The following is a 20,677-nucleotide window of genomic DNA, read 5'->3' on the forward strand; positions in this document are numbered from 1 at the left end:
TCAGTATGCATCATTTTAAAAATGGGTAAAAATGTGGTGGTAAAATATTATAATATTCAGGAATGAAACTGAAAATCTCCTGTGAATATAACAATCAAGTAGTATGTACCAAAGGGCCATAGGCTGCTCTCCCCGGGTGCTGACTGTGATAATTTAACCAGAGGGCCACCATACCTTCGGCGAGGAGCAAGGTTGGGAAGATGGAGCCTTCAGGAATAATCTCAGCCTGTATAAGAATTGAACCCATGCTGTTGGCACCGCTCCGCATCAAACCGGCCTTACAGCCAACTGATCGAACTGACCCTCACGTTTTACAAATACTGAGACAAAATAACACATTAAGTAATAGGAAAACAATATCAGAAAGCTCAAAATGAAGTGGTATTGATTTTTATTTTGCTGGAATGGAGAGGCTCATGCATTATAAACATAGCGGAGTCTTTATTTCACAACTTGCCAATTAGTTTCACTTTATACAGGTAGCTGATCAGTAAGCAAAACAATGTACTCACATTATTAGACAATCTAATATTTTTTAAATGTGACCTTACATTTGACACATTCATTCTGCTTCCAAAACTTGATGAAATGACAAAACAACATTTGGTTTAGAGTGAGGTCCTTTGGCTCAAGTAATTTTTAATTTATGTTTACCTGACTGATACTGGATTTCTCTTCACTTGCATTTTTATTGAAAATAATTGTGAAGTTTAACCCCTGACCAACATTTAACGATGAAGGAGCTATGCTCCGAAAACTAGTGATTGGAAACAAACTTGTTGGACTTTAACCTGGTGTTGTAAGACTTCTTCCTGCGTTCACCCCAGTGCAACGCCGGCATTTCCACATCAATGAAATGTCAGTCAGGAAATGCTGGAGCTAGGGCAGCACAGTGGTTAGCACTGTTGCTTCACAGCGCCAGGACCCGGGTTCAATTCCCGGCTTGGGTCACTGTTTATGCGGAGTCTGCACATTCTCCACGTGGGTTTCCTCCGGGTGTTCCGCTTTCCTTCCACAAGTCCCGAAAGACATGCTTCTTAGGTGAATTGGAGACACTGGATTCTCCCTCAATGTACCCAGAGTGTAGCGACTAGGGGATTTTCACTAACTTCATTGCACTGTGAAGGTAAGCCTACTTGTGACACGAATAAAGATTCTTATAATATCTACCTTAATCTAATCAGACATATATGTGGTATTATCTAGGAATATTGAAAATGCAAATTCAAGACTGCCTCAAATAATGTTGCAGACATTAGCCACATTTATTTACAGACAGCAGTTTATCTGTGGTTTTGTTCCCCTTCCACATTAAAATGCTATAGTATTCCCACACTGCCCCAATAGATTGTCATTCTTAAAAAAATTAGGAAAAAAAAATCTATATTTTAATACTAATTGCAACACAAAGTGACATGGATATGCTCAATGAAGCATATTGCAATAATGTGATGCACAAGTTGTAGTCCAAAATTAAACAAAGATTGATGCAAAGTCTGTACTTGCCTGTTATTTTCTTTTCCAAAATGAAAATTATACAAAAGTTATCAGAATACTTAAATATGCAACCTCTGCTTTTGGAGCCAACGTTAGGATTTAACATCATGAGCTGCACTCAAATTACAAATGGTCACACTATGTGTTATTTTTAATTGCTACATTATATTTCTTAAGTATTTCCAATTTGAGCTATTGCTCAAAATTTAGTTTCTAATTTATGTTTTGAAAAATAAACCTGAAGGTGAGATTTTTTGAACTATAGGGATTGGCCTAATTTAAAGTGATATATAACACTGTACAATAATTGTTCTGCCTGCTTCTGTATTCATTTCGGAGTACTCCAGTGATTTGCTACAAGCAGGTTATGGTTTTCACCAAAACAAAAATTTGCTAAAAGGAGCTATTAGTGGTATTCAGGAATACAATGCCATTTGGCTCCCTAGTGCTCATTTTTGTTTGTTAGGATACGCAAGTGGTTAAGGCATCATACACAGTGCTGGGGAAAGAAAAACATTATACAAACCAAAGAATGTTTCTGATAAACACACAAAAGGTATTGCAACTCTTTAAGGACAAAATAGAATAAATGACAATTCAGAATCAGTGTTGCCATTTGAGGCACACAAACAGCTCACTCCTGATGGCTCAATGTTAAATATGCTACATCGTTTGGTATTGACCAAAGGAAATAAAATGCCAAAAGGTGCAGTCTGTAGAGTTAGCTGACTTAAGCATGCTACCGGTGGGATTAGTACAACCAACTTGGAGTCTCTTGAAACTCACGAGTTTTGAAGTCAACATTTCAAGACAGTTGTTTTCCCCTCCAATTGCCCCTCCCCCCACCCAATGTTAAACATGCACAAAACACATCAGAAAATTAGTCTACAATTAGTCTGTTAAAAAATATATAAAAGCTATATAAAGGGCTATTTTGTAATGAGTACATACTGCTGGCATGGACCCTAACCTGAAACGTCAGCACACCTTGTTCAGCATGTGCCCAATTTTGTTTTTAAATTAATTCTCAGAGAATGTGGTCATAGCTGGCAAAATCAGCATTTATTGCACATTTCACGTTTCCCTGGGAAGGAGATAGCAGACCTCCTTGAACCTGAGGCATGCAGCAGTTTGATAAAACTGACTGGCTTGCTGGGCCACTTCAGAATGCAGTTCGATTTGAGACAACCATGCTTGTGTGGAACTCATGTCATATGTGGGCAAGTCCGGATAAAAATGTCAGGTTTCCCTGCCTGAAGAACATGAGTGAACCAACTGGGGTTTTACAATAATCAACATCACTTTTACTGATCAAACAATTATTTTCAATATCTTTCAACTAAATTGAAATTCTGAAACTTCTATGGAGATATCAATTCTGGATTGCTAATCCAGCATAACCATTATGTGTATCACTTGGAGCGGTGTTGAGGCAAGGGTGGTCTCTGATAGTGTGCAGTAATAGAATGAACCTGTTAGACTGTAGACAAGAACTTTGTGAATCGTTTTAACAATGACTGATTTCCACTTTTCCTATATCAAATGGGGAACCAATTAATTTGACCCCCAGGGGACTGAAGCAATTCTAATACAGTGAAAATAGGGTCTCGCCACACTGGAGTAAGCTGAAAATTTAAATCAAGGCAAGTTATGTAACTAAGTGAAATTTTAGAAAACATATTATTGCTAGGTCAGTCTGATGGTTCATATTTCTCAATAAACAAAAAGCTAGACACATTAGTAGATCAGTTTCCACAAGCTGAATAAAATTTAAATCTTAAATATATGGATTAAAAGAAGGTTCATTACATTTGCAGCCTAGTCAACATATTTCCAAATTGAACCGATAAAGAAAGCACAAAATAATCCCCCCTCAAACACAACCGAAATCTGTCAACTGGAATACATAGCAGCAGTGTCATTCCAAATCTATCTTTAGAGGAAAATTTAGTGGTGCATATTCAGAACGTGAGCATCGAGATTGCTATTTAAGAAAAAGGTTCCCACTAACTAATGGACCATCTAATCTCACACACCTTCATGGCATCCTTTTACCAACTGAATATTATTTGTATTGGGAGACAAATCACAAATCAATAGCCTTAACAGCACAGGTGTTAAAGCATCGTTGGGAAAGAGTTTGTCTGTAAGATCGGAGCTTGGAAACCTTACTTAGGCAGTGTAATTATTGTGATCATGCAAGGTCAGTCATTGGCAAGTACAGTTGTCACATTTCAATCGACTCCAAAATTAAAAATTCTGAGAAGCCATTAGCCATTCAAGTCATTAAATAAAAATATCTCCTCAAATTTTAAGTTTCCAGTCCGACAGCCATTCACTGTTGATCAACATTTAAAGAAAACCCCAGGTGCAGTAAGAGAGAGAAAACAAAGTTAGAAAAACAAGAAATAGCTCAAGTTTTAAAAGTCTGGAAATACAGATTTGGCAAATCTACCAATTAAACTATTATAGTATACTTATACAAAATAATGCCAATAATGGTGATACCTTTCCAATCTTGAAAAAGGTCCAAGAAATGTGAAGACTTTTTATTTTAAAACAGGATTTTTTGAGGGTTCAATTATCATTTACCCAAGGACAGAAATTTGCCTCCGAGCTTCTGAATCTCTCCAAAGGCTCAAATGGAGGTCAGAGGCCCGCAGCGTGTGGTAAACAATGTAGTTTTCCCTTGAGCAGCTAATTGTGGGCCAGAGGGTGGGCTGGCTGCCCAGTTAAAAGCAGCACAATCATAACCTTCCAACTTGAAAGAGCAGCAGGATGCCATGGGCTGGTGGCAAAAAATCCTGTCGCTGCCTCCCTCCATTTCAGGCTAAAAATCCAGCCTGAAGATCCATCTCCAGCCCACCCTCCACCTGATCTATTCTTGTGCGTCTTGAGCCTCATTGCAGTGTGGATGCTGCAAGGGCTCAAGCCAAACTTTTTAAATTGATATGAACATGACAATATAAACAAATGTGGCATTCACAGGTTTCCAATCAATAAAAAACAAATGGGGAGAAGGCGGCTCCGAAGTTTAATGTAATTTCATCTGACCCATCACCTACCTCCACAGAAAACACATCTTGGCATTCTCCATATTAGTTGTGCAACTGAAAGCCTACATACGTTCAAATATATTCAATGCTCTAACAGCAACCAAATTAAAAATTTAGAATTTAATTTGATCAGTAACTGCTACTGGCAGGTCACTTTGTAAATTCACCGTGTTTCAACAATGACCCATATATAATGCAGGAGGATCCCAATTTTGACAACTGAATCATGCTGTGATACTCATACTACAAGTGCCCTCAGCACCTGTGGCTTTGGGAGGGAACTAATCAGCCAACATTACTATTCATGATTGCTATCACAACACACACAGGAATACATGATGATGGAAATGGTTAACCTGACTGCAGACACTCAAATCAGGACCATGTATGAAAAACAGTAACTTAGACAAAACAGGGCTACTAGCATCCACACAAGTATACTTAGCACAAATTTCAATAGAAGAAAAACAATTCAAAGTTTCACAAATGTTACATACTCCGTGCATGACGTCTTACCCAATACTGAAACTCATCTTTTAGTGAGTGATTACACAGGACTCGTTTTTAGAAGAATCAAATCACCTAAAACTAAAATCTCCTTCCAGAGCCTTGCTTAACAAAAATATGTTTTTGTAATGCTCGATGCCATACCTCAAAAATTATTCTATTCCCTATTGCATGACTCAAAAAGAAGTCTTACATCACCAGGTTAAAGTTCAACAGGTTTGTTTCAAACACTAGCTTTCGGAGCACTGCTCCTTCTTCATTCACCCGAGGAAGGAGCAGTGCTCCGAAAGCTAGTGATTGAAACAAATCTGTTGGACTTTAACCTGGTGTTGTAAGACTTCTTACTGTGCTCACCCCAGTCCAACGCCAGCATTTCCACATCAAGACTCAAAAAGTCACATCAACCACTGTTCTTTCTCTCTGCGAAATTTTTCTGCCCATTTACGTGTAAGCTCCAGGTAGATATCTGGCTTGTGAGGCAAATAGTCCAGATAAACTAACTGACTTGACTTCTTGGGCACAGACATTTCTATCTGAGTTCCTTCATGCCACTCATTAAAAGACGTTATGGTGATTATTTCTGGACGCACTAGAAGGGCAGTACTTAATGCTGTCTCATAATACTTGCCATTGACTCGGTTCCTAGTATTGTGGTTGTTCCAAGCCCTTATACTAGTGTCTATATAGCCTGGTCCTACACTTGGAATAAACATAAGGTTATTACTATCACAGAAATCTTTTAGTGCTTGCCAGTTGTGATGGGAAGAACCATGGGAGAATCCATTTGTTGCAAAGTACGTATACATCCCATCAAAACCAGCCTGAAGAATTTCATTTTTATGCTTTTCTTCTACAATTAGGGCAATGAACAATGCATCGTATTGAGTATTCCGAAGAGAGCGGGATCCAGACACAGAGAGAAGGTTGGCCCAAGACCCTGGGCTTATTAAGTACGAGTCATAAATGTAGAACATTGGAAGGTTTCTTCCAGCGCTGGTCTTGTACCTGTAAAATGCAGGATGGGATCCATATCTATAAAGGGGAAAAGACAAAAAAAAATACTGCCATTATTCACATGATTTTACCATGAATACATGGCATAAGACTTCAAAAATATTTAATTCCAAAATTGTGGCCCAGCATGCTGCCAATTTTTATAAAAAGGCTGAATTTGATCAAACATGTAGAAACAAATCCCCATTCTGAAAATAACTAAGTAGTAAAGCCATGGGATTAAAAAGGGTCAGTGGCAGCAAGTATATGAAATAGGCTAAAGGATAGTACAGGCGGAGAGTAATGCCAAATCGCTGTTTTTCCAGACAGGAGGAAGTACATACTGGCGTCTGCCCAGTGCATCTCTTTCCGAGATACATTAAAGGGATATGTAGGGCATAACTTAAAAGTTTGCTGAGGACACAAAAATGTAGTAACAGTGAAGAAAATAGAACAGGTTTCTGGGTGACATTGGCAGACACTTGGCAAATGCAATTTAGCATTTTGGTAAGAAGAATAGGATGAGCATAGCAACTAAATAATACCATTTTTAAAGAGGATACAGGAAGGGATATTTGGGATGCACAATCTTTGATGGTGGCAGGACAGGTTGAGAAAGCTAGTAAAAAGCATGTGGGGTCCTCTATAGAACATAGAACAGTACAGCACAGAACAGGCCCTTCGGCCCTCGATGTTATGCCGAGCCATGATCACCCTACTCAAACCCACGTATCCACCCTATACCCGTAGCCCAACAACCCCCCCTTAACCTTACACTACGGGCAATTTAGCATGGCCAATCCACCTAACCCGCACATCTTTGGACTGTGGGAGGAAACCGGAGCACCCGGAGGAAACCCACGCACACACGGGGAGGACGTGCAGACTCCACACAGACAGTGACCCAGCCGGGAATCGAACCTGGGACCCTGGAGCTGTGAAGCATTGATGCTAACCACCATGCTGCCTTATAAATAGATGTATGGAGTACAACATTTGTGTGAAACCCCGAGTCACTGGTTAGAAAACAGGAGCATTGTGGTCAAGTCACCTTTAGGAAAGTAGGGGGCCTTAAGAGTGCAGGAGAGATTTACTAGAGTGGTACCAAAGAAGAGGTTTTCAAAATCATAGAATCTCTACAGTGCAGAAGGAGGCCATGTGGTCTGCACCGATCCTTGAAGAGTCCCCTACCTAAGCCCATGCCCCGACCCTATCCCCGTAACCAAGTAACTCCACCGAACCTTTTGGCACTAAGGGGCAATTTAGTATGGCTAAACCACTAAACATTCACATCTTTGGACTGTGGGAGAAACCAGAGCACCCGCAGGAAACCCACACAGACATGGGGAACAGTTTTAATAAAGTAAATAAGAAGAAACTGTTTCCACTAGCAGAAGAACCAGGTGATTGGCAGAAGAACTAGAGGAAAACAGTATTTTTTTTAATACATCAAGTGAATATAATTTGGAATACACTGCCTGAAAGGGTTGTGCAAGCAATGGGAATATCGCAACTATTTTGAAGGGGAAATGTTGCAAGACTACGGGAAATAATAGGGGAATAGAACACAAACACAGAACTCTTTCAAAAGGAACAGTACCAGCATGATAAGCTGTCGTTGTGTTCTGCAATATTTTGAGGCGGTGGAGGGGGAGGAAAACAGAAGTAGAGTGTTCACTAGACAATTAAAAATAAAATGGAGGAAAGAAAAAGCTGTGGGAAGAGACAAAAGCCATGTGTACAATTTTTTGAAAAGCAAACATCATCAACACTAATTTTCCCGTTTCAATAATGAAGAGTCACTTGCTGAACCCACAGAAATATAATTGGTGAGGGGTGGAAAACAAATGTCACATTTTGAATTATGCGCCAAGTGATTTTGTAGGAAGTATTTTTAAAAACTATACTTACAAACTAACTGTTGAATATGTATTAATGCAGAGTCATAGCAGTTCACAGCACAAAAAGACCTTTGGCCCATCACGTCTGCGCCAGTCAAAATCAACCTGCTAATTATTCTAATCCCATTTTCAAACATTTGGCCCACTGTCTTGAATACCTTGGCATCGAAAGTGTACATCTGAATACTTCTTAATAATAATATAATAATAATAATCACATTGTCACAAGTAGGCTTCAATGAAGTTCCTGTGAAAAGCCCCTAGTCGTCACATTCCGTCGCCTGTTCGGGGAGGCCGGAGCGGGAAATGAACCCGCGCTGCTGCCTAGTTCTGCATTACAAGCCAGCTGTTTAGACCACTGTGCTAAACCAGCCTCTAACTGGCGAAGGTTAAAGGTTGAGGATCTCTCCATCCACCACCCTTTCAGGCAGACTTTGCCAGATTCCCACCACTCAGGGTGAAAAGGTTTTTCCACACATCCCCTCTAAACCTCCTGTCCTTTATTTTAAATCTATGGCCCCTGGTCAACAAACTGCTGGTTCCTTTACATTTTGTGTTCTGCTGACTGGCTTGTTTGAGTGCAAGACAAAAAGCTTAAATAACATGTGCTTTCTTTCAGCCATAAATCCATGTCAAGTTACTTGCACGTTTTCCAGTACAAATTAAAATGAAAAATGATTATTTCCGTTACAGTGCTGTCATACTGTGTCCCGAAAAAGAATCATCATTATTCATATTTTTAAATCGAGACAGACAAGTTACAGATGAAAAATTACTTGTAATTGGAACCAAGATTTTAAACATGCTGATCGGGAAAAACTCACTTGTCAATGATGTACTTTAAATTATTGTACAAAGTGTTTTCTCTCCCTTCATATGGCTCAATGTGGAAGATGACCTTTGAAAATAAAATATCACAATCAGTAGAGGCCCAGTCAGTTGATATTTCAGTATAATTACATAGCTATATGACAGTGCAGCAGTGATAAATTTCTGAAGGGAAATTCTTAAAGTCTCTTTGGGTTAGAGTGGTTTCTAATTTGTCTTGAGGCTTTTTAGATTGGCACCATTCAATTCTAAAACATAATGAATTACTGTTGGAAGTCTCATGAAGAAACATCAATGAACGTTGATGCATAAAGTGTGCAATTATACAAAAAAGATTGCAATGGCACTTCAGAATCTGAACAGAAGAATTCAAATACATTAGATGTTGTTATGTCAGAGGATCATCACTTAATGACAAACAAATTCCATATTACAGACTGGTCAAGTTGTAGTGGATATTTTTATTATCCATGCTATAGAAGACCAGATAAATTTATACTGCCCTGTAGGTAACAACACTGTTAAAATGTAATTACATCAGTAAGCTCAAGGCTATGGACCAAGTGTGGGAAAATGGGATTAGAATAGATAGATGTTTGATGGCCAGCACATAAACAATGCGCCGAAGGGCCTCTGTCTGTGCTGTAAAACTCTTGACTTTGTGACTTTAAACACAAGTGGGGGAAACAAGCAGAAAATTTTAAGACAGAACATGTCCCAAGTCCTGTCAAGAAAGTTAGCATGATAAATATGAGATTCATAGAATTTACAGTGCAGAAGGAGGCCATTCGGAAAGAGCACCCTACTTAAGTCCACTCCTCCACCCTGTCCCCGTAACCCCACTGAACCTTTTTTGGATACTGCGGGCAATTTATTATGGCCAATTCACCTAATCTGCACATTTGTGGACTGTGGGAGGAAACCCACGCAGACACTGGGAGAACGTGCAGACTCTGCACAGACGGTGACCCAAGTCGCAAATAAAACCTGAGGCCCTGGGGGAGCCATTCACCCAGTTGTTCCAAGATCTGTTTGTAGCCAACTGTAGCTGGCCAAAGATCAGGAGGGAGTGGCCACGACACAGTAATGGAAGGGAGGGGGGGGGGGGGGGGGGGGGGGGGGGGGGGGGGGAAAGAAGAGAGAAAGAAGGGGGGGTCGGGGAACATCATAGATATCATAGAATTTACAGTGCAGAAGGAGGCCATTCGGCCCATCGAGTCTGCACTGGCTCTTGGAAAGAGCAACCTACCCAAGGTCAACACCTCCACCTTATCCCCATAACCCAGTAACCCCACCCAACACTAAGGGCAATTTTGGACACTAAGGGCAATTTATTATGGCCAATCTACCTAACCTGCACATCTTTGGACTGTGGGAGGAAACCCACGCACACACGGGGAGGATGTGCAGACTCCACACAGACAGTGTCCCAAGCCGGAATCGAACCTGGGACCCTGGAGCTGTGAAGCAATTGTGCTATCAACAAGGCTACTGTGCTGCCCATGGAACATGGAACTCAACTAAGCCCAACAAGAGAAACAGGAGACATGGGGGTGGGGGACAGGTGCAACAACAACCTGAAGCAAAGGAAAGAAAAGCAAAGAGAAAAACGGTGGGAAGCGAAATACAGGGGACCACAACCACCACTGTAACAAAGGAATAAAAAGAAGGGAAAACCGTGATGTATTTATGTAAATAGTGAAAGCCGATCTATGTGTAAATAGTTTTACTACTTATATTCATTAGTTTAACTCCCAATACTTGTTCATATTTATATTTGTTTATATATCAAAAACTCAATAAAATTTTTTTTTAAATCTCCAGACTCGTTTCCAGAAGACTAATGCTTTCAGATTTCACAGAATCACTACAGTGTATAAGGAGGCCATTTGGCCCATTGAGTCTGCACCAACCTTTGAAAGAGTGCTCTACCTGTACTATCCCCATAAACCCACTTAACCTTTGGACAAAGGAGCAATTTTACCGTGGCCAATCCACCTACCCTGTACATCATTGGACTGTGGGAGGAAACCAGAGCCCCCTGAGTGAATCCATGCAGACATGGGGAAAACGTATAAACTCCACACAGGCAGTGATCCAAGGCTGGAATCGAACATGGGTTTCTTTGTTCACTCTTTTCTTTAAATATTTAGAAAAACTCTCTGGTTAGCTTACACTCCTGCTCTAATTTGTGCCTTGTTATTAATCTTTTAATCATTCTTTGTTGTTCCTTGTATCCTGTCCAATCTTCAAACCTGCCACCTACCTTTGCACAATTGTATGCTCTTGAAGTCTGTTATTGTCTTGAACCTTTATAGTTAACCATGCATGATGGGTCCATCCCTTGGACTTTTTCTTACTTGTTGGAATGCATCTATTCTGTAATTCTGAAACATCCCCGTAACTATTCATCACTGCATCTCTATTGACCTGTCCCTGAACTTAATTTGCCAATTCACTTTAGCTAGTCCAGCTTTCATGCGCTCAGAATTGCCCTGTTCGAAATTTAAACACAGTCTCAGGCCCACTCCTCTCGCTTTCAAACTGAATGTAAAATGGTATATTATTGACACTGCTTCCCTAGGGCTCCTTCACTGGTTCATTAATTACTCTGATCTTGTGGCACAATGAGGTCCAGTATAATCTACTGTCTCCAAAAATTATCCTGAAAACATAAATTAACTCAGCATTCTAGGTTAGATTTGCCCATCTGATTGTTCCAGTCCACATGTAATCTAAAATATCCCATGATTATTGTCATACATTTTTGACAAAGCTTCAATTATTTCTTCCTTTATGCTCCACCCTACCATGCAATTATTAGGGAGCCTCTACACTACTCCCATAAGTGACTTTTTGTTTTACCATTTCTCATCTAAACCCAGTTCCCAGAGGCCTATTATCTTAATGATCTCTATTATCTTAATACTGTACCATCATTAACTAACAGAGCCACTCCTCCACTTTTTCCTCACTATCCATCCTTCCTAAATGTCCTGTACCTTTCGGTATTCAGGTCACAATCCAAGTCCTCCTGCAGCCATGTCTCCCTCAATCGTACTAATTTATTTCCATGTGTGCACTCAGTCCACCCGTTTTGTTTCAAATCCTACGTGCATTTAACTACGGAGCTTTTACTTTTACCCTTTCATTCTTTTTATAACCTCGAGTCTCATCTGTTGATTTACTATCCCTTCCTGTCACGGTCTAGTTTTCATTTCCCATAACACTTTGCTCGTTTGCCTCGTCTCTCCTCATTGATTTACTACATCTTTCCAAATTGGATTCCTTGCCCCCAATATTTAGTTTAAACACTCTCTACTTTCCCCAGTTATGCAGCTCGCAATAACACTAGCCCCAGCACAGTTCAGGTGCAGATCTCACTTTCCCTTGTGCCATTGTCCCACAAACCGGAACCTAATTCTCCCACACAAGTCTTTGAACCACACATTCATCTCTCATCTGATTTTTCCTCAGCCGATTTGCACGTGGCTAAGGTAATAACCAAGAAATTATGATCTTCAAGGTTCTGCTTCTTAATTTGTGCCTAGGGCGTCAGACTGACTATGCAGAACCTCCTTCTATATCCTGCCTAAGCCATTGGTACCTATGGATCCTCCCCTCCCCACTTCAAGTTCCCAAGCAGATATTCCAAACCCTGGCATCGGCCGGCAACACAGCCGTCTGGACTCGCGCTCCTTGCTGCAGAAAGGTGTAAATCCCTCTCACTATGCACGTACTATACCCTGCTACCACTACATTTCTTTTTGCTCACCCCACTTGAATCGTTTCCTGTACCATTGCACCAGATCAGTTAGCTCATCCCAACCTACAGATGCCACTCTCATCCAAAAGAGCTAATAAACCTCAAACCTGTTAGACCAGGCATGTCAAACCCGGGGACGTGACCACTGGTCGGTCTGCGGGCGGCGCCGGGAGGGTCGTGGAGCCGTCCGTTGTGGCATTCCCGATTGTGTAAATCTATGCGCAACAGCCAGCTGTTAATAATGCCGGCTGCAAGCGGTCTTCAAAATGGCCAGGAACATGTAATAAAAATGCGGCCGCACTGCGCATGCGTGCCAGATCATCGGCGCGCATGCGCACAACTATGCGCATGAGCGCCGCACGGCTGCTTTTTTAAAAAAAAAACAGCCGCAGCTTTTGTTTTACAAGTTCGGGGGGGGGGGGGGGGGGGGGGGGGGGGGGGTTATTTTATAACATTTTACAGGAAACAAAATGCAGAACTTTGGACAGATGGAGACTCCATACTTTGACACCGGAAGGCTTCACCTTCATCCAACAGGTTCCACTGGAGAAGCGTGTACAAGGGCCAAAGGGACCCAAAACCATATCCATCATCTTTGTCAGCAGCAAACAAGGCAAGAGAAAATGATGGGTCGCGCAAATCGGCTGGGTTGGGTCCCAAAGGTTAGCCAGTTGGAGAAATGGGGCCCCGTAAAAAAAGTTTGAAGAACACTGTTAGACAATTGCAAAGGCCGAGACTCCTACACGTTTTGCCCTCCAAGTCCTGTCTTGCAGTCACACTCTCCTGTCCCTGAACACTGACTAAATCAGAAGACCCTATCCAAGGAGGTACGACTGCCTCCTGCTGCAAAAGAATCTAAGTAACTTTTCTCCTCTCTGATGGATCGCAGGTCTGAGGTTCAGCCTCCAGTGCAAGCTCAGAGCCAAAGCTGCTCGGACTTACTGCAGATGTGTTTGCCCTGGATCAAACTGGCATCCAGGAGCTCCCACATGCGATAGCTGTGACACATTGCATGTCCTGCCACCTTAATGGGTTCCAATTAACAATTTAATTATTTTATCTAATTAAATATTTTATTTTTGTGTTTATATATTTTATTAACATAGTATTTGTTATAATATTTTGAACCTTCAAAATAGAATAAATCCTAGTCACTCACTAGATACTCACTAAAAAGTACCTTCTTCTCCTGCAGCAGTGTAAGACCACTTAATAATAAAGTAATCTTTAGTAGCGTCACAAGTAGGCCTACATTAACACTGCAATGAAGTTACAGTGAAAATCCCTTAGTTGCCACACTCTGACGCCTGGTCAGGGACATGGAGAGAATTCAGAATGTCTAATTCACATCTTTCAGCACATCTTTCGGGACTTGTGGAAGGAAACCGGAGCACCCGGAGGAAACCCACACCGACATGGGGCGGGATTCTCCCCTCCCCGGCGTGACGGAGGGTCCTGGCGTAGGGGAGTGGCGCCAACCACTCAGGGTTCGGGCCTCCCCAAAGGTGGGGATTCTCCCCACCTTTGGGGGCCAGCCCCGCGCTGGAGCGGTTGACACCAGAAGACTGCCGCAAAAAACCGGCGCCCCCGGCAGCGGGGCTGGCCGAAAGGCTTTCGCCGGCCGGCGCATGCGCGATGTGGGGTTCTCTTCCGCTTCCGCCATGGCAGAGGCCGTGGCGGCCGCGGAGGAGAAATAGTGCACCCAGGGCACTGGCCCGGAGTCTGAGCGGGGGGCCCCGATCGCGGGCCAGGCCACTGTGGGGGTACCCCCCGGGGCTTGATCCCCCCCCCCCCCCCCCCCCCCCCCCCCCCCCCCCCCCCCCCCCCCCCCCCCCCCCCCCCCCCCCCGCAGGACCCGCTCGCGCCGCTGATCCCGCCGTTCCAGAGGTCGTTCAAACCTCGGCGGCGGGAGAGGCCTCCCAGCAGCAGGACTTCGGCCCATCCGGGCCGGAGAATCGCCGCAGGGGCCTCTCCGATCAGAGTGGCGAGATTCCCGCCACCGCCACTTCCCGGGTGGCGAAGAATCTCTGCCACGGCAGGGGCGGGATTTTCGGCGGCCCCAGGCGATTCTCCGACCCTGCTGGGGGTCGGAGAATTTCGCCCATGGGAAGAGCATGCACACTCCGCACAGATAACTACCCAAACCGACCCAATTGAACCTGGGACTCTGGCGCTGTGAAGCAACGGTGCTAACGACTGTGCTACCGTGCAGCCTCCCGAGGGTCGAGAATGTTAGAAAGTAAAAAAGCACCTCTTTCCAATTCTCCCCCAAAACTAAGTTCTAAGTTGCACCCAAGTATTACATTACTCGCAATTGGCAGGCTTTTTATGCTCATAATACAAAGGATAGTGAAGGCAGTTACAAAGGAACCAGTTTGGACAACTCTTAGTAAGGTAAACCCAACACTTCTCCCAATCCAGGCTTTGCTAAATCGTGCTTAAAGCTGTGAGCTTTAGAACTAGCTAACTAACTAAAAAGCTAGATTTTAGCGACATGCCAACTACAAACAAAATTAGATTTTTATAACAGATTTAAGTTAAGACTCCTTACTCACCATCCACCAGTATCCAGTCCCAGCTTATTAAGAGTATACAAAGAAATCAAAATTATTGACCAACAATCACTAGCCTATTTGCAGTATAAATTGATAATTGTGGCACTGTATCTTGCCTAAACTATTTTTGCTCCCAGAAAACAACATATTGGCTTCAATGGGAATGGTCTCTTTACAGAAACTATTTGTACTCATAAGAAAATAGGGGTTGGATTAAAAACCTGTTACAAAGGATCACTATAAACAAATTAGAATACTAGCTCAACTTTTCTCTATGTTTTCCGCCATGTGTTGTGGGCAGAATTGGATTGATATGAAATGGAGGGTGGTACTTACTGACTGTTCATGTTGGTGGGAATTCTGGCCCCATGCCGGCACACAGGTTTCCCGGCGGCGAGGGGTGCTGTCACCGGGAAATTCCGTTGACAACGGTGAGACCAGAAAATTCCACAGGCTGACTGCCTCCACCGCCAATAAACATGCAGCAGGTTGCTTGGTAAATACCGCCCTGAATGTAAACTGGCATAAATATATTGTCAGGATTTAGAACAGTACCCACTCTTGGTTTTAATATGGTGAATAACTTGGAAACAACTGCAAATCAGTAGTAAAATTGGGATTATTTGACAACCTAGGGTTAAATTTTGCTGTGTTAGGTCTGCCATTTCAACCTGATGCTTCCCACTGGCTGCATCTTCCTGTTCCATTCCGTCTGCTGGCTGCTAATCGCCCTTTCTCATGTCGCAAACTCCCCATTTGCTTCGGATGTCACCTGTAGACTATACTTATTGTGCTCAATTTCCCTTTAGTTACCCCCATCCTAATTTTATTTACCAACCATGACAGCACCCCATCCATGGGTGTATTTCTCCTGACTTTGTTGTCTCATGTGTCAATCCCTTTTGAGTCAAATTCTCCTTTTTAAGGCTCCTCTCTCTCCTCAGCTTTATTCCCTCTACTCCCCATCTCCACTCTCCCAGTCCACATCCTGTTCTTTCTTACTCTCTGCCCCCTTAAGTGTCAAAAATCATTCAGCATCAAACAGCATGGCAAATTGGCAGTACGGCTTGCATCAGAAAATTAGACACTCGGCTGCCTAAGTTAATGTTTAGTGGTAACTGGTGAGGATGTCTCACAGGCGGACGCACACACTAACAATAATTCCAAATCGAAAAATCTCATTCTGACACCTTCCTCACAAAAGCGCTTCATACACAATTTGGATCAAAATACTGCTTCATGTTTGACCCAGTTCCGAAGTTTGAGATAAAGCTTTCATCCTCAAATACCACAATCCCTTATTTATTCTTTTGCATGATGTTGGCATCGCTGGCTAGGCCAGCATTTATTGCCCATCCCCAATTGTCCTTTTGAGCCACCTTCTTGAACTGCTGCAGTCCATGTGGTGTACCAACACTGCTATTAGGAAGGGAGCTCCTGGATCCTAAGCAGAATGGGCCATTGTTTTATTAACAATTAACACAACTGCACATCACAGAAATACAACTAATGACAGGATCACTCAAGGTATCCAAAGGGATTATTGCTCTATAAAACCAATGTTTCATTGGTACGGCAAACAATGTTCATCTGTGGGGAGAATAGCTTGTGTAGCTTTCTTCTACATTTTTCTACAACTGTTAGTTTAGCATAACAACAATAGATCCAGAAAGGGCGGCACTGCAGCACAGTGGTTAGCACCGTCTCTTCATAGCACCAGGGACCTGGATTCAATTTCCGGCTTGGGTCACTGTCTGTGTGGAGTCTGCACCTTCGCCCCATCTCTGCGTGGGTTTCCTCCGGGTGCTCCAGTTTCCTCCCACAAGTCTGGAAAGACGTGCTTGTTAGGTGAATTGGACATTGAATTCTCCCTCTATGTACCCAAACAGGTGCTGAGAGCGGCGACGAGGGGATAATCACAGTAACTTAAAAAGTGTTAATGACACTAGTAAAGATTATTATTGATTATTAAGTTGAGAAGTAAAAGTGTAGAACTTGAGGACAACCAGAAGAAGAAGCTGACGATTTTCATCTTGTACTCATCAAGACAGATGTCAAATTCAAAGGGAGAAACAATTTATCCAAAGAAAAGGATGCTGACTGGTTGTTAAGTTGGCTCTGGTTGAGGTGGTGCTATGGAGAATGCATCAGGAAACTACTGTCACCCTACACTTTAGTTTAATATTCAAACAAGTTGCAAAGCTTGGACATATATTCCTTTTGCAGAGGACAGGATCCTGCCTGTGAATCTATGTCACTTCCAATCATCATAAGTGAGCCATATTGGAAGCCTAACTAAATGATTGTTAACACAAGTCTTAGTACCGGATTGTTCATCTGGTGCTGTCCAATTGCAAAATATATTTAAAAAATTTGTTCTTGGAACATGGGCATCGCTGGCTGGGCCAGCATTTTTTGCCCACCCCTAATTGCCTTGAACTGAGTAACATGCTCGGCCATTTTAGTGAGGCCGGGGGGGTCAGTTAAGAGTCAACCGCATCGCAGTGTGGATTTGGAGTCGTGTATAGGGCAGACCGAGTAAGGATGGCAGCTTTCCTTCCTTGAAGGACATTAGTGAACCAGATGGGTTTTTACAACAATTGGCAATGGTTTCAAGGTCATCATTAGACTTTTAATTCCAGATTTTTATTGAATTCAAATTTCACTGTCTGCCATGGTGGGTTTCGAACCCAGGATCTCAATGAGTTTCTGGATTAGGAGTCCAGTGACAATACCATTATGCCACTGCCTCCCCTAACATTACACATTATGTTCCAAGCTTTGAAAGCAGGGGCTGGTGGAGTATGGTCACTACTCTATCTACTGCAAACAGACGAGGATGTGCTGTTTGATACAATCTACCAGTAATTGGGATGAATGGCCAACAATATATTGGCATTGCACCAGTGCCGAGATTCATACATCATATTATTGATGTGTATGATAGGCAGAATATCTTTTATTTGGTAGAATCACTACAGTGCAGAAGGAGGCCATTCGGCCCATCAAGTCTGCACCGACCCTCTAAAAGGGTACCCTATCTAGGGTCAGACCCCGACCCTATCCCTTTAACCCAATAACCTAACCTAACCTTTTGGACATGAAGGGGCAATTTATCATGGCTAATTCACCCAACCTGCACATCTTTGGCAAGAAACCGGAGCACCCGGACAAAACTCCGTCAGACATGGGGAGAAGGTGCAAACTCCACACAGAAAGTCACCCGAGGCCGGAATTGAACCTGGGTCCCTGGAACTGTGAGGCAGCAGTCCGAACCACTGTCCCGCCATGATGGCAGCATCCTGTTAGTGGGAAATTCCACTTGTGTCGCTCCTGAACAATAGCAACGTGAAACAGCTAGCTTCATCCATTGCTCAAAATTTTGACGTACTTTAACCTTCCAGGGTAATTTGAGGTAGGCTGCATATTTGTTTGCCAATTTCAGATCCGTCTTGAGGCCCATATATGTGATATGAATATGTACAATACTGCCTACGCCGCTGAGGACCCAGGTTCAAATCCAGGCCCTGGGTCACTGTCCGTGTGGAGTTTGCACATTCCCCCCATGTCTGCGTGGGTTTCACCCCACAGCTCAAAGATGTGCAGGGTAGGTGGATTGGTCACTCTAAAGTGTCCCTTAATTGGAAAAAAATATATATTTCGGTACTCTACATTTATATTAAAAAATTAAAAAACATGCACAGTCAATAGCAAACAATATCTTATTAGGGTTGCCAATATATCACAGGGTAACTTTGATGCTCCCTATTTCAGCACATTAGATTGGAATCTGTACTCAATTAAATTTACAGACTTAGCAACTCTTGCAGTCGAGTTCAGTTTTAACTACACCAAAACTGCCCGCCCAAATGGTGGTGTTGCCCTGGGATCCAATCTGGACCCAGCTCTCGCTAACATTTTGTTGGTTTCTATGAGAAACACAATTTCCATGGAATAACTCCCAACTTCCTATCCCTCACATATTTTCAGTACTTAGAAAATGCATTTGCTGTATTTGAAAATGAATGTAAAAATTCCTAGTTTTTTATATTCACCCCCATTCCACGTTCAAATTCACCTTTCGAAGGAGCAGTTTAATGAGCTCACTTTCTTCAACATGCTCGTTGTGAAATCCACTATGGGTTCTCTACTACTATCTACTTCAAAACCTACCTTCAATGGTCAATATATGCATTGTTATACCAGCAGCTCCACACTCTAGTGCCAACCTTGTACATAAGACCCCCAAGCCCATTTTCTCACATTGCAAGCCAAATGCTGAAATAGGGTACATCAAAGTTATCTTGCAGAATAGTGGCTACCCAGATTTTCCAGGCCTGTTCACTGTGGACCCAAATTCTGTTGCGGCTGCCAACTCTCGCGGAAGGACAGTAACTGGATTTGCGGTGGGGAGATCTCAGAAAGAGATCATCCCCACCGGTGACGAGGGCATGAATATGATTACCATCAATCTGAATATCTTTAAATATGCCTGGGCCACTGCCGGAATGGTGGTTGGGGCACTGAGTCTCCAGCCCACGAGGGTGATGGCACACAATACACCTACCTGCTTTTTTTGACGACGAGCAAGAAGATCTGGAGAGAAAACCTGGCTGTTTCACTGGTGAGAAACACACCGGTTTTCAGTCAGAATCTGATAGTCGCCCAATGTTAGATATGGATTCTGCAATTAGTAAGCTACATATATCCATATGCCGGGACCTGTCTGCTCTATGAAAGATGAACATCTCCAAGCATTGCAACTTTCTTTGAAATCAACTAAAGCATGTAAGACAGAAGATCTCTGGTACATTCTCCATGGCAACACCTTGACAAGAGTCAACTTGTCAACCAATGTAAATTGTTACTCCTTTTGAAATTCTTAAATCTGTCATGGTGTGAACAAGACAGAAAGCTTCAACAGCACATCCTTTATCAGCAACACTCAAATAAACGGTGTTTTATTCCATTAACTAGAACTGTCACAAGTAAAATTTTAATAATACCTTTAATTGATATTTATGTGCAGCTTCCAATATAACTGGTACTAGATCTTCTGTGGGTTCACCATTCTCATCAGACATTCCAGGTGGATACCAGGACAAGGCCATCACACCTGCAGAATTAGTGAACAGAAAGATATTTGCAACTGTACAGCATCAACAAACACATTCCAGAATGCTGGCACACAATAAGTAATACGATTATGGCTCGATTCACTAGATTTTTTGATCTTATTCTCATTAAGCACAATCAAACAACTCCTTCTGATATACTGTGACAACACAAATCGGTGGCACAGTGGTTAGCACTGCTGGCTCACAGCACCATGGACCCAAGTTCAATTCCAGCCTTGGGTGTACAGTTTGTACATTGTCCCAGGGTTTCCTCCAGGTGCTCTGGCTTACTCCCACAGTCCAAAGATGTGCAGGTTCGGTGGATTGGCCATGATAGAATTAGCCCTTAGGTGTCCAAAAGATGAGCGTGTTGGGTGGGGGGGGGGGCTAGGTAGGGTGCTGAGGACCGGCGCAGATGTGATGGGCTAAATGGCCTCCTTCTGCATTGTAGGGATTT

General features: G+C 42.7%; 1 protein-coding gene across 7 annotated transcripts in view; it reads right to left on the reverse strand.

The window, feature by feature from the left end:
* Positions 1–374: 374 nt before the first annotated feature.
* The window catches only part of LOC119967264 (glycoprotein endo-alpha-1,2-mannosidase-like), a 39,647-nt gene continuing 19,344 nt past the window's right edge, over positions 375–20,677 (reverse strand). For 5 of the 7 annotated variants that reach the window (XM_038799564.1, XM_038799563.1, XM_038799568.1 and 2 more), the window contains exons 3-6: positions 20,110–20,219; positions 15,440–15,622; positions 8,779–8,852; positions 375–6,092 (exon numbers count right to left, since the gene is read on the reverse strand). In XM_038799564.1, coding sequence (XP_038655492.1) covers positions 5,456–6,092; positions 8,779–8,852; positions 15,440–15,622; positions 20,110–20,219 — 1,004 coding nt within the window. In that variant the 3' untranslated portion in view covers positions 375–5,455. The remainder of the gene's footprint in view (positions 6,093–8,778; positions 8,853–15,439; positions 15,623–20,109; positions 20,220–20,677) is intronic. The other 2 variants (XM_038799567.1, XM_038799566.1) reach the window with 1 other exon arrangement.

Source organism: Scyliorhinus canicula, chromosome 6 (genome assembly GCF_902713615.1).
Source record: "Scyliorhinus canicula chromosome 6, sScyCan1.1, whole genome shotgun sequence".
Taxonomy (NCBI): Eukaryota; Metazoa; Chordata; class Chondrichthyes; order Carcharhiniformes; family Scyliorhinidae; genus Scyliorhinus; species Scyliorhinus canicula.